This window comes from Sphaeramia orbicularis, chromosome 20 (genome assembly GCF_902148855.1).
Source record: "Sphaeramia orbicularis chromosome 20, fSphaOr1.1, whole genome shotgun sequence".
Classification (NCBI taxonomy): domain Eukaryota; kingdom Metazoa; phylum Chordata; class Actinopteri; order Kurtiformes; family Apogonidae; genus Sphaeramia; species Sphaeramia orbicularis.
In genome coordinates, this window is record NC_043976.1 from 36,286,429 (window position 1) to 36,298,901 (window position 12,473).

Sequence of the window (12,473 nt, forward strand, 5' to 3'; positions counted from 1 at the left end):
ACTCATAAATGTTATGGAATTATTTTTGTGCCAATATATTCAAATAAGACTTAATTCTCAAACAAAATATATGAATTTGAAAGAGAATAAAACTCATGCAAGCAAAAAAAAAGAAAAGAAAAATTGCAAAATCAAAACCTATAACTTACAAATCTAGCTAACAAATCATCCGTGTTATTTTGTAAAATATTGGTATTTTGCTCTTTTCACAACATGTCCTTTTGTTTGCAGTTGTCTCTGTTATAATTAGTTTTTACAATAAATTTATTAATAACGGATACACTACCAGTCAAAAGTTTGGACTCACCTTCTCATTTAAATGGCGTGAGATGGACCGAAGATGGCCAACAAGTGCTCGACATCACTGAGAACTCCTTCAAGAGTGTTGGAAAACATATTAGGTGACTACCTCATGAAGTTCATCGAGAGAATGCCAAGAATGTGCAAAGCAGTGATAAAAGCAAAATGTGGCCATTTTGAAGAACCAAAAATAGAAAACATGCTTTGAGTTATGTCATACTTTTTTTTAACTCCATAATTTCATGTGTGTTCATTCGTAGTTTTGATGTCTTCAGTGAGAATCTTCAATGTAAATAGTCAAGAAAATATAGAAAACCAGGTGAGTCCAAACTTTTGACTGGTAGTGTATATTTCTACTAGCACTACTAAAAATAATAATAAAAGTCTATGTTTTCTACTTTATTCATAGCCTTTACTTGTTTTTTTTGTTATTCGTGCTACTTGGATATAATGTTAGTATATAATATTGTGACTAACAATGTCTGTTTTTTTCTTCAAGCAAAGGTTACTACTATAACTATCTAATTGAATGAATCAATAAAGTTTCCTGGCCATGTTGAGTGTAACAGTGACTGTTTTATAACGCACACTAAGTGGTGCTGGTGTGATACCATACCATATACATGTCTTGTATATGGTATCAATATACAAGACAAGAAATGTAACAATAAACATATAAGAAAAAATTTTCAAGATAAAAAAAAGGTTTTCACCATGAGGAAAAATTTATTGGCACTCTTATTTCAAGGACATAGACTGGGAAAAAGCAAGGCTTTTACCTCACAAATACTGTATCCAAACAAAGTAAAAGAAATTCATTTCAAAATTCTTCACAAGATATATCCTGTCAACTTTTTCATTTCAAAATTCAGAGATGTGGATAATACCTGTGTTTTTTATGGACATGCCGATGAAACTTTAAACCATTTGTTTTTTGAATGTAATGTCACAAAGCAATTTTGGTCTAACCTGTGTTCTCATATCTTCACCCAAGTTGACATGTCATACTGTTTTTCCCTGACAGATGTTATATGTTATTATGAAAATAAGAACAAATGTCTCCAATATTTATTTATTTTTATTTTATTGGGTAAATATTTTATTCATAAACAAAAAATTTCAGCCTCCAAACCAACCTTTCCTCATTTTTAACTAAATTTAATTCACTTCATAAATCATTAACCCTTGTCAATAATTAAAAAAAAAAAAAAGAAAAATAAAAAAATAGGACATTGCTTGTTAGTTATGATAAATTATTTAATGTTTCATTTAATGTCACATTTAATGAAATTTTAGGTGAGAAATTATTTATTTATTTATTATTGAAAATGTATTTCGTGCATATATTGATTTTATGTTTGTATTTCATTTTTATATCTGTATTTTCTTGTATGTATTTTGTTATATGTTAAATGTTTGACAGTTTGTAAATTGCTATTTAAATAAAGTTGGAAAGAAAAATACTAGGTGGTGCTAACGTACCGACAATAGAACCAACGAAGAAGTAGTCACGCTGTAAACTTCCGGTTAACTTCCTGTCTGTCATGTTTGGATTACAATCATTCAGAAACCCAAGTGAAGAAATAAGACGTGACTGTAACGGACACATATTTGGAAAAACCGAACTCAAATGGCCGTGGAGGGACCACACAGGTTTCTTGGTTCGGAGACTGTGGCTCTGTTAGCTTAACTCGGTTCACTGTCTGAATTTAGCTAACTCTACTATCCTCGCTTCCTCCTGCACGTCTGGTTTTTCTTGCTTTTCTGGTGATGGAGAGACTAATAACCAAGCTGACAGAGAAGCATGTCCTTTTCACGGCTTCGTTTGCAATAAGACTGGCCCTGGTCGCCTATGGAGACTTCCAGGATAGGACTATGGTGGTGAAATACACTGATGTTGACTACCATGTGTTCACAGACGCTGCAAGATTCATGACTGAGGTAACAGCACTAAGTTGTGGGAGTCAAAAGCAGCCAATTATAAACCCTCTATATCCCTCCTATTCCACTGTCATTAAGAAGAATGTCCTAAATATAACAATATACTAGTATTTCACCTAAAAGTCAGATTTAATTGCATGTTTATGTATGTTTTTGTAAACATTGGAACATTATTGTGTACAGCAGGAGAGACCAAAAGCCCAAAAAGGTTAATCAAATCATCCCTAAACAGCTACATACTAAGACTAATAACCATAAAAGAAATAATATGTGGGAAACCTTTTCTTAGGGCCAGTCTCCATACAACAGATCGACTTACCGCTACACCCCTCTGCTGGCCTGGCTCCTCACCCCCAACATCTACCTCAGCATGGTGTTTGGCAAGATCCTCTTCATTGTGTGTGATGTTCTGTCAGGACTACTCATCTATAAAATCCTCCATCTGCGAGGTCTCAGCTCCGAGGTTTGCCTTCACTCATTACATCCCTGTTTGACGAGAAGCTGGGAATTCATCCTAGACCAGGGGTGTCAAACTCCAGTCCTCCAGGGCCGGTATCCTGCATGTTTCAGATATTTCCCTCTTCCATCACACCTGGAAGGCATTACTTCATTATCAGGCTTCTGCAGAGCTGGATGATGAGCTGATCATTAACTGACCCAGGTGTGATGGAAGAGGGAAATATCTAAAACAGGGGTGTCAAACTCAGATCCTCGAGGGCCGGTATCCTGCATGTTTTAGATGGTTCCCTCCTCCAGCACACCTGACGGTCGTTATCAGGCTTCTGCAGTGCTTGATGATAGGCTTATCATTTGAATCAGGTGTGTTGGAACAGGGAAACATCTAAAACATGCAGGATACCAGCCCTCGAGGATCTGAGTTTGACACCCTGATCTAAAACATGCAGGATAAAGGCCCTTGAGGACCAAGTTTGACGCCTGTGTCCTAGATATAGTGTCACAATGTTCCTTAGTTTTTAATTTCATTGCATTTGGATTTTACAAGCATAAAACTAGTTAGTTTTTATTTTAAGAAAGTGACTAGGTTTTAGTTTTAATGTTTACTCTTTTCGGTACTTTTTTAGATATTATCACAAAACCACAAAAGCCTTGGTTTGTAAGAATTTTAAAAATGTGTAATGAAAGATTCATGATTTTAAATGTAACTTACAAAACCACTAGTCCCAGGTTATGCAAACCCTTGAGCATCCCTTAATTCACTACCTTCTGGGGACTCTTGAGCCAAAATGCACAAAAAAATGCTATAAAAATCATCATATATCAATAGACGAAACAAAATCAGTCCAGTTGAACTTTAAAAACATCTTAGACAGAGATCATGATGACTGTAGTTATCAATTATAAGTTATTCATAGCTGAATGAAAGGTGTAAAATCCAGATGAAGTTGTGTTCTTTTTGTTCAGACTGCACTTCGTGTTAGCTCTCTGTGGCTCTTCAACCCACTGCCTATGGGAGTATCCAGTCGAGGGAACGCTGAGTCAATCTTATCAGCCCTGGTGCTGGGGACGTTACTCTGTATGGAAGGTGAGAGTGTCGTCAATTTAGTATTTGATCCTTATTTGAAGAATAATCTATTAAAAAAAAATCAAATTTTGCCTTGTACTTGCAGCCCGTCGTCTGAAGTTGGCAGCTGTGCTCTATGGCCTCTCTGTCCATATGAAGATCTACCCTGTTACATATGCTCTGCCCATTGCTTTGACTCTACGCACCTCAAAACCCAGAGTAGAGGAGGATAAATCTGGATGGAGATGGAGGGGGCTTGTGGGATTCATTAGAAGCTTCATCAACCGAGACCTGCTACTCTTTGCAAGCGTGGCTGGGGGAGTTTTCTGTACCCTCACAGCGCTCTTCTATTACATGTGAGATACTCCATCCAATACAGAAATTTATTTTAAATTTGTCTGTTGGCAAAAATATAAGGCAATGTACTGTAAATTTAGTATATTGTTTTAAGGTTTAAGTTTGTAGCTTTAAATGCAAATGTGTTATGTTTGCTGTATACAAAGTGAAGGTTTGGGATAGAACTAAAGGAAAGTAACAAAAACACTGTACAACTAGAAAAGCATTCAGAGAGCGCAGACCTCCGCCAAGGCAGATCAGTGCTCCCCCCCCATCACCACCAAAATTTAATCATTTGCTCCTTGTGCCAGTATCAACATTTCCTGAAATTTTCATCCAAATCTATCCATAACTTTTCGAGTTATCTTGCACACGGACAGACAGACAGCCAAACAGACAAACCAACGCTGGCAAAAACATAACCTCCATGGCGGAGGTAAATATGGGCCAAAAAGGGTTCTTAAAGGTGATTTGGATTAAAACCCTTGCCACCCATTAAATATATCTAAACAATAGATAAAAACTCTTTCGACCCACAAAGACTAAGTAGAAATCAAATGAATGGGGGTAAGAAATGAAATAAATTAGAATCCAATGTTAGGGTGTTTTTTTTTTTAGGGTAATACAGGGAGATCAAAAATGGAGACATTGACTCCTTATCCTGCTTTCACGCTATGGGAATTATGGTAAATACTAGCTACAAACTCAAAAATTAGACATGAATGCCCCCCTCATGTCGTATTTTCCACTAGTGAAGTAGGAAAAAAATTTGATACACGAATTCCAGAGATTAAAATAACCTTTGAACCTTTCAACATGGTGGAGAGCAATGAGGGACTGATCACGAATGATAAAAAACAATGCTTATATTAATGTTCTACTGCTGTTAACTGATAATTTTGCACATTTATAATATACACAATTAAAGAAGAGAAAAAGAAGTGCTGTAGCAGATTAATTAACATGTCCAAAACTGTTTTACCCAAGTAACAGGTCATGATAAATTGTGTCAGTCATTTTTCATTTTTGCTACGATAACAAAAGCACTTGAACGCAACGCAAACATGATTTCAAATTCACAAGTGAAAAAGGATGATCTTCCCGATAGCACATGAACACAGCATTAGAGCCTCCACATTTTCAAGCCTCCTTAAATGTCCCCTGAGATCAATTATCCTCAGCTGTGGAGGAAACACAGATACATCCACTCACACCTAATCAACAGAACCTGAAGGCAGGATCTACCTGTAACACGTTAAATGAATCTCTCCAGGTACGGGTGGGAGTTTCTCCATGAGACCTACTTGTACCATCTGACAAGACGGGACACCAGACACAACTTTTCTCCATACTTCTACATGCTCTACTTAACCGCAGGTACAGTATATGTATATCCACGCAGCCACTATTGGAGTCACAGTTACTGGTTCATTTCTTGTGTCTGTTCTTTGTTCAGACACTAGGTGGAGCCAGTGGCTTGGCCTGGCAGCATTCTTGCCACAGCTCACCCTGCTCTTGGTCATATCATGGGCTTTTCACCCTGATCTGACTTTGTGCTGTTTCCTGCACACTGCCATCTTTGTTTCATTTAACAAAGTCTGCACTTCACAGGTAAACAAAACACAAGCAACAAACAGAGTGAGTTCACACCTGTAATCAGAGCTAATTACAAAGAATGCATGTTAAAAACCAGGTCTGAATATGATGTATTTTTAGTTGCCTGTTTTGACTGTTTTATAACATGACTAGAGGGGATATGTTTCAGTGTTGTGTGTTTTCCTTTTCAGTACTTCCTCTGGTACCTGTGTTTGCTTCCTCTGGTCATCCCTCACCTGAGTCTGTCTCTAAAACAGGGCTTAGGACTGTTGACCCTCTGGTTCGTTGGACAGGTAACTGAATCTAGAATATTTCCCTTACTGATTAAATATGCATGTTTTTCTGATCATTAAAAAAACATCCAGTTAGAGCTAAATAGAATATTTGGCTTAAACAGTATTAAAATCAGTGTTTTCTCGAAGACATGTTTTTATTTTGTGTCTTCTGACAGGCTATTTGGTTGGGACCTGCCTATTTCCTGGAGTTTGAAGGCTACAACACCTTCCTGCTGATCTGGCTCGCTGGTTTGCTCTTTTTGATCATCAACACCTTTATCCTGATTCAGGTCGTAACACACTACAAGCAAACAAAAACTCCACAAAGATTAAAACTGGACTGAGGACTCAGTCTGTGTAATGTGTGACTACTGACTCATGCACAAATAAAGTTTTTAGTTTGTTATAACTCAGTCTACTCAGTGCTTAATTATTTTCTTGTGCAACCAAAACAAAGTTGCACAAAAACTACAGTGTCCAATACATTAATGAAATGCTGCTTTTAGTCAAAACACTTGCATCCACGGTGACTATCAGTCTTTTCAACCTGTGTCACTTGAAATGACACAATGTTTTTTTTTTTAATTTTATTTTTCTACTCTTTCGCTGCTAAGTGCAAAATATCTGTAGAAAATCTGACATTGCACCGGGTTCAGGCTTCCATTACAAGTTTGTCCAATAATTGCAGATGGAATCTTGTTTGGAGGAAAAAAAGATTGAAGTATTCTGCACATTCCACAGGCAGATCAAATGCATGTGTTGATGATTCACAGTGAAAAAATGTCACATGAACCAACACACTGCAAAATATGTGCAAAAGCCACATTAGTTTAGTTGTTCGCTGCAAGTAATGATTAGTTCCATCATTAACTGACTTGTGAATTAAGTGGTTTGTTTGGTTTATCAGATCTGGGGAAACTGTCAAAAGAGTTTCTTGGACTGGCTTATCCAGGGTTTTAATTCCTTGATGCCATCGATAAAACCCCTCCACCGTCTTCTGCGTCTGCTTTCGTCACCTATTCTGTGGATCTTCACCAGGTGGTTCATTCCTTGTGCCTTGTGGGTTCCACGTTAAAGCCTGCTTTGTGATTGTTCGATTGTGTCCTCGAGTGTGTGACCCCTCCGTCTCTGTTTTCTATTGTTTTCTGGTTTGTGTTTGTTCATTCCTTGCAGGCATCGGAGGCAGCGGTTAGTGAATGTTAGTATTTTATTGAGTTATGATATTGGTTTTCTTCCAGGTGTCACACATGTAAAGAAGAGTGGCTTGGACATCTGAATTGAAGATTGTTTTAGTTTGGTCTTGAGTGAAACATTTTTTGCATTCCAGATCATGTTTAAAGCCCTCAAATGTCTTATTCGGTCCAGAATCCAATGATAGTTTACTGACACGGAGAAAGTAAGAAACCAGAAAATATTCATATTTTAGAAGCTGCAATGAGACTTTTCTCCATGAAACTGCACAGAAAGATTTCATGTAATATTAAGAAATCCCTGTAGCTTTTCTGCATTCACATATAAATAGATTAAATAAGGCAAGGCAAGTTTATTTGTATTGCACATTTTATGTACAGGACAATTCAAAGTGCTTTACATAAAAGCATCACAGGAGAGGCATAAAAATCCATTTAAGATGAGAGAAAGTTTAAATATGAAAACATTAAAATGGACATTAAAATCATCAGCAATAAAATGTGATTTTAAAGTTCATTTAAAAGACAATATTTAAGAGTTTAAGGGAAGCTGCAGTAAACAATAATGTTTTAACATGTTAATTCCAGTTATCCATCAATAAATGCCAAAGTGACATTCAGGTAAAAATATCAGAGGTCAAGTTTTGTTTTTATTTATTTGACCAGGATGTACATTGAGAATAAAATCTCTTTTTCAAGGGAGACTTGACCATGAAGGCACATAAAAAGCCCCCACCTTTATTTAAGTAAAGTTAATAGTTCAGATCCTTCCATTAGATATTTACTACAGTGATTAATGTTTCAGCTCCAACAAGTTATGTAATGCTAACTGATGCAGTGAAAAGCTTCTCATTTCTAAAAAGAAAAAAATGTCGTGGAAAAGCTGCAAGGAGATGCTGAAACTAAAATTGGCATTAAAAATTGTCCCACACATAATTAAAATCTGGAAGGATTGTGGTGAACCATCATCAGAAATGTGGTTGGAAACTGTAAATGATTCAGAGAAAACTCATAGGAGTTGTATAGGGTATATACAATTTCTCTCTAAATTTGGTCTTTCACAATTTATCACCATTTCTTGTAATATTCTCTGCATTTTGCATTTTTTTTTTAGTTATGGGCAGGTATATTCTAATGATAGTTACCATGTAAATGTTCATAAAAGCTCAGTAAATACAAACGTTATTATATCAAAACAGAGAAAACTGAAGAAAAAGTGACTGAGCAAAATATATCGTCAAGTGAACATAAAAATAGGCGTCTACAATTACTGAAGACAAATATTTAATTTGGTAAATGACAGTGAAACCAGTAAAACGACGGCATTTTACTGGTGAATCAGTGTTGTAGAAGATGACGGTGTTTCCATGTTCACTACGGAGCCTCTGAACGTCCAAAAGGGTCGTATCTGATCACCATGAAAAGATGACAAACTGCATTTTACCCGAATTATTTCCATGTATTGATTGGAGTAGTGGTTCAGAAGTTCTTAAACATTTTAGATCAGTAGATGTTAGAGCGTTAACTTGCTTAAAGGTGAGAAGGGACAAAAAATTACACATTTTTTTGTTTTCCCAATTTGCATTTTTCATTTTGTTTTGTTGCTGTAGAACTTAAGACAAAACATGATTGAGAAACACTTTCTGTTGTAAAAAATATGTTATGTAACTATTGCAGTTAATATAGTATGAGAATCGAACAGGTTGTAGATGCTTTTGGTCGTATGCAGCTGTTTAGGTGTTTGAGAGTTAAGAAAACCAGGAGAATCGAAAAAGAGGCTTTAGTTTGATAGAGTGCGTAAAGACTGGACCGTGTTTCAGTGGAAAAAGGTCATGTGGTCTGATGAGTCCAGATTGACCCTGTTCCAGAGTGATGAAGAGAGGTAGATGAAGTGATTACCCATCATGCCTTGTGCCTACAGTCCAAGCCTGCTGTGAGGTTAGTGTTATGATCTAGAGTTGCTTCAGTTGGTCAGGTTTAGGTTCATCATGTTTTGTGTCCATAAAATGAGGTCGGGGATATACTGAAAGACCAGGTCTGGATATTTGTCTTCGTATTTCAAGGTGACAACAGCAGGCTTCATCAGGGTCAGATTGTTAAAGAGTGGTCTAGTATGAGACATTATTTAACACATGGATTGGACACTACAGAGTCCAGACCAGAACCCCATTGAGAATTTGCACAGTGGTCTGACTCTGCATCATCAAGATCTGGGACAAAAATGAATGTAACTGGGCGGAAATATATTGGTAGGAGATACAATTCATACAAAATTCATCAAATTGAACATGACAGAGACATATAAAATATAATATTATGGGCTGACACAGGAAGTTACATGAAACAAAATCCAGTAGCAGTCTTCCACTCGAGTTCTATGGCTTTTTATTACAGTTCAAATGGAACTATTTTCTCTATTATGTTCATTTACAGATCAAGAAGCACACAGAATTACCCTTTTAACCCTCCTGTGCCACACATGTTGTCTGCCCATCACATCTATTCAATCTCCTAAACTGCAGTTTTCTATTTTGACCAGTAGGGAGAAGCCTTTACCAGCAGAAGACACGCCGCGAGCATCTATCCTCATGTAACCCATGCAGATTAATCAGTCAACTGGAGCATGAGCACAACCAAAACAAACAGCGCTGGCAGTGGCTCCGTAATCTCACTGTAGTCTCCTCCTAATCTCACATGGAAATTATTAGAGCATTCACTTCAGTGCTGTAGGTTCTGAGCGTGCTCTCTGGCCCCTAGGGTGGAGTGTGGAAATACATGATGATGATAATAATGATTACATATACACTGTATTAATATATCTGCATGGTCTTGGCCATAGGAGACTTAACAGCAGGCACTTTGGGTATCTGTGTTTGAGCTTGTCTAGTTGCTTGTGTGTTGGATTTGTGTGTGCATGCGCGTATGACTCATGGTCAGCTGTGGCCTGCATGTCTAGTTTATGAATCACCAGGTTGCACTCAGTAACCTTTTGACTGGCTTCCTGCCACTGGGTACATACATAAACCATTTCATTTTACCATCTTTCTGACTACCATGTTATTTTTGACCCTCACTTGGTCTTATTTTTCATCGTCTTAGTGCTTATAGTGTTTTAGAGAACCAAATACTATTATACACAAATCAAAGTTGATGTGTATATTCTTCATTAGCTAATTGAAGTCAGAAATTGGCAAGGTTATGTGAGGATTGCGTGACTGTCTTCCATATGCTTAACAGGGTGTGTGTATGTGTGCATGCTAATGTGCATGCATATGTGTGTGTGCATTTGCGTGTCTGCGACATACCCTCAAGGACTCCCCTTCATTGTCACTGGGGGATAGAGATGCGGACGTTGTTGTGGCTATGTATGCATTGCTGCGTCCGCCTATGTATGGGTGTGTATTTGCGTGTGTGACAAAGACACAGGGAGTGGGTGTGACCAATTAGGGCAAATGGTGTGCGGAGCAGCAAAGAGTGGGGTATGAACAGTCACGCAACCTTGCATGGTATAGGATTATAGGTCTTGGTCTGCACACACACGCACACACATGCACTCTCCGCCTCACAGATACAGCTGTCAACAAGCATCAAACACTTTGCTTAGACTACAGTTGCCTTGAGCAGCCACTCTTGGCTCTTGATTGGATGTGCTCTTTTCATTGTTTTCACCCCTTTTCCCAAGCTAACTTCTCTTTTCTCACCTCCTGGGTTTAGTGTCCCCTCACCTCTCTCTTTGTTTCCCTCACCCACACCCCCACCCCCCACCCACCCCAGAGTTGCATTCAGATGGCGTGATGGAAGATTGCGTGTATGTTAACGAATATTAAACATTTAAAGTGATGCTCATCTATTCCACCCCCCCTAACTTCCCTTGTCTCATTGTCACATCATCAGTCATGGAACTACAGTTAGACAAAAACAAAGTTCTCCCCTGGGTGGAAGAGAGAGAGAGATACTACACACTGTTTCGCATGAGTTAGTCGTTACTCACTTATGATGATTGTGTGCATGTGTACATGAGTGAGACACAAAAGCATATGTAATTCATGTCTTTACACATGATTCCTGTAAGGTCACAGCAAAGCGTGTGTTCTGATTTTATGGAACTACAACTACACTTTAATGGTGTTTAATATTCAGTTTGTGCAGGTTTAATTAACAAAACTGAACATAATTTTTGTAGCTTTTATTTGTGCACGTGCTTACATTCTTGAAAGGAGTTTTTCAGGGACAGAGAAATGAACCTCACTGCAGTGCACGTTCATGGATTATTATGAATCAGACTGAGTTATGAATATCATTTAGTTTTTACTGGTTCTTGCTTCTGAACTGTTTTTTTTTTTTTTTTTTTTTTTTTTTTTACTTCTTGCCGACTGCCAAGTAATGAACCTCATTTTCTGGTTTTTACCTTTTATTTAATGCAATGAGCCTTGCAGATCTATGTGGAAACACTGCATGCAATAACAAATCCTATAATCTCTCTTAATGTTGAAATACATACTAAGTGAGTGTGCAAGAAATGGCCTAAACGGAATGTAGCGTTTCCTCTTGGACTGGAAATGTAGTAGGAAGTAACTTAACTACCTGAAAAGTGTTTAAAACAGAGAGGAAGAAGTCAGTCATTGTACCAGTAATGTGACAATAATGAAACAGTACACCCAAAATATATGTAATTAGTATTAATGCTAACTATATAAACTACATAAACATTTTTAGGAATAGCTTTTTAAGCTTTGAACTGTTTTTCACTACAAATAGTTGAGTTACATCTAATGTAGTTTGGTTAAGTAAAGCTACTCAAACTTTAACCCTTGAAGACCTAGAACTCTTAGAACTATTTTTGTGGTCACTTAAAAACTATTTTTTCTACATTAAACCTTTTTTAAGTGATTTGTTACCATTTATCATAATATCTTATGCATTTTACAGAATAGATATTGCCCCATATATAATTTTTCAGATCATATATTCATAAAAGCTCAAAGTAAATTCAAAGATTCTATCAGAACAGAGAACTTTCTTTTGTTATACTGTGTCAACCCTCATAGACCTAAAGCATCTATTGATCTAAAATGTTAAACAACTTCTGAACCACTAGGATTGAGTCATATCTATCCATGTAAGTAACTGAAGGTACCATTTGGACGTTCAGAGGCTCTGTAGTAAACATGGAAACACCGTCATCTTCTGTAACGTTGATTCACCAGTAAAGCCCATGGAGTTTGATAAACAGCTGTGGTTGTAGATGCTTATTTTTATGTTTCAGGTAATGACGCAGCTGTGGCCAAAAGTTATAGGAATGAAACAAATGTA

General features: G+C 37.1%; 1 protein-coding gene across 1 annotated transcript; it reads left to right on the plus strand.

The window, feature by feature from the left end:
• The first annotated feature begins 1,836 nt into the window (after positions 1 to 1,836).
• pigm (phosphatidylinositol glycan anchor biosynthesis, class M) lies at positions 1,837 to 6,379 on the plus strand. Its single transcript, XM_030122943.1, has 8 exons — positions 1,837 to 2,241; positions 2,531 to 2,704; positions 3,664 to 3,784; positions 3,870 to 4,119; positions 5,373 to 5,476; positions 5,556 to 5,710; positions 5,887 to 5,988; positions 6,147 to 6,379. The coding sequence occupies exons 1-8, from the start codon at positions 2,071 to 2,073 to the stop codon at positions 6,312 to 6,314; spliced, it is 1,245 nt and encodes a 414-aa protein (XP_029978803.1). The 5' UTR covers positions 1,837 to 2,070; the 3' UTR covers positions 6,315 to 6,379.
• Positions 6,380 to 12,473: the final 6,094 nt, after the last annotated feature.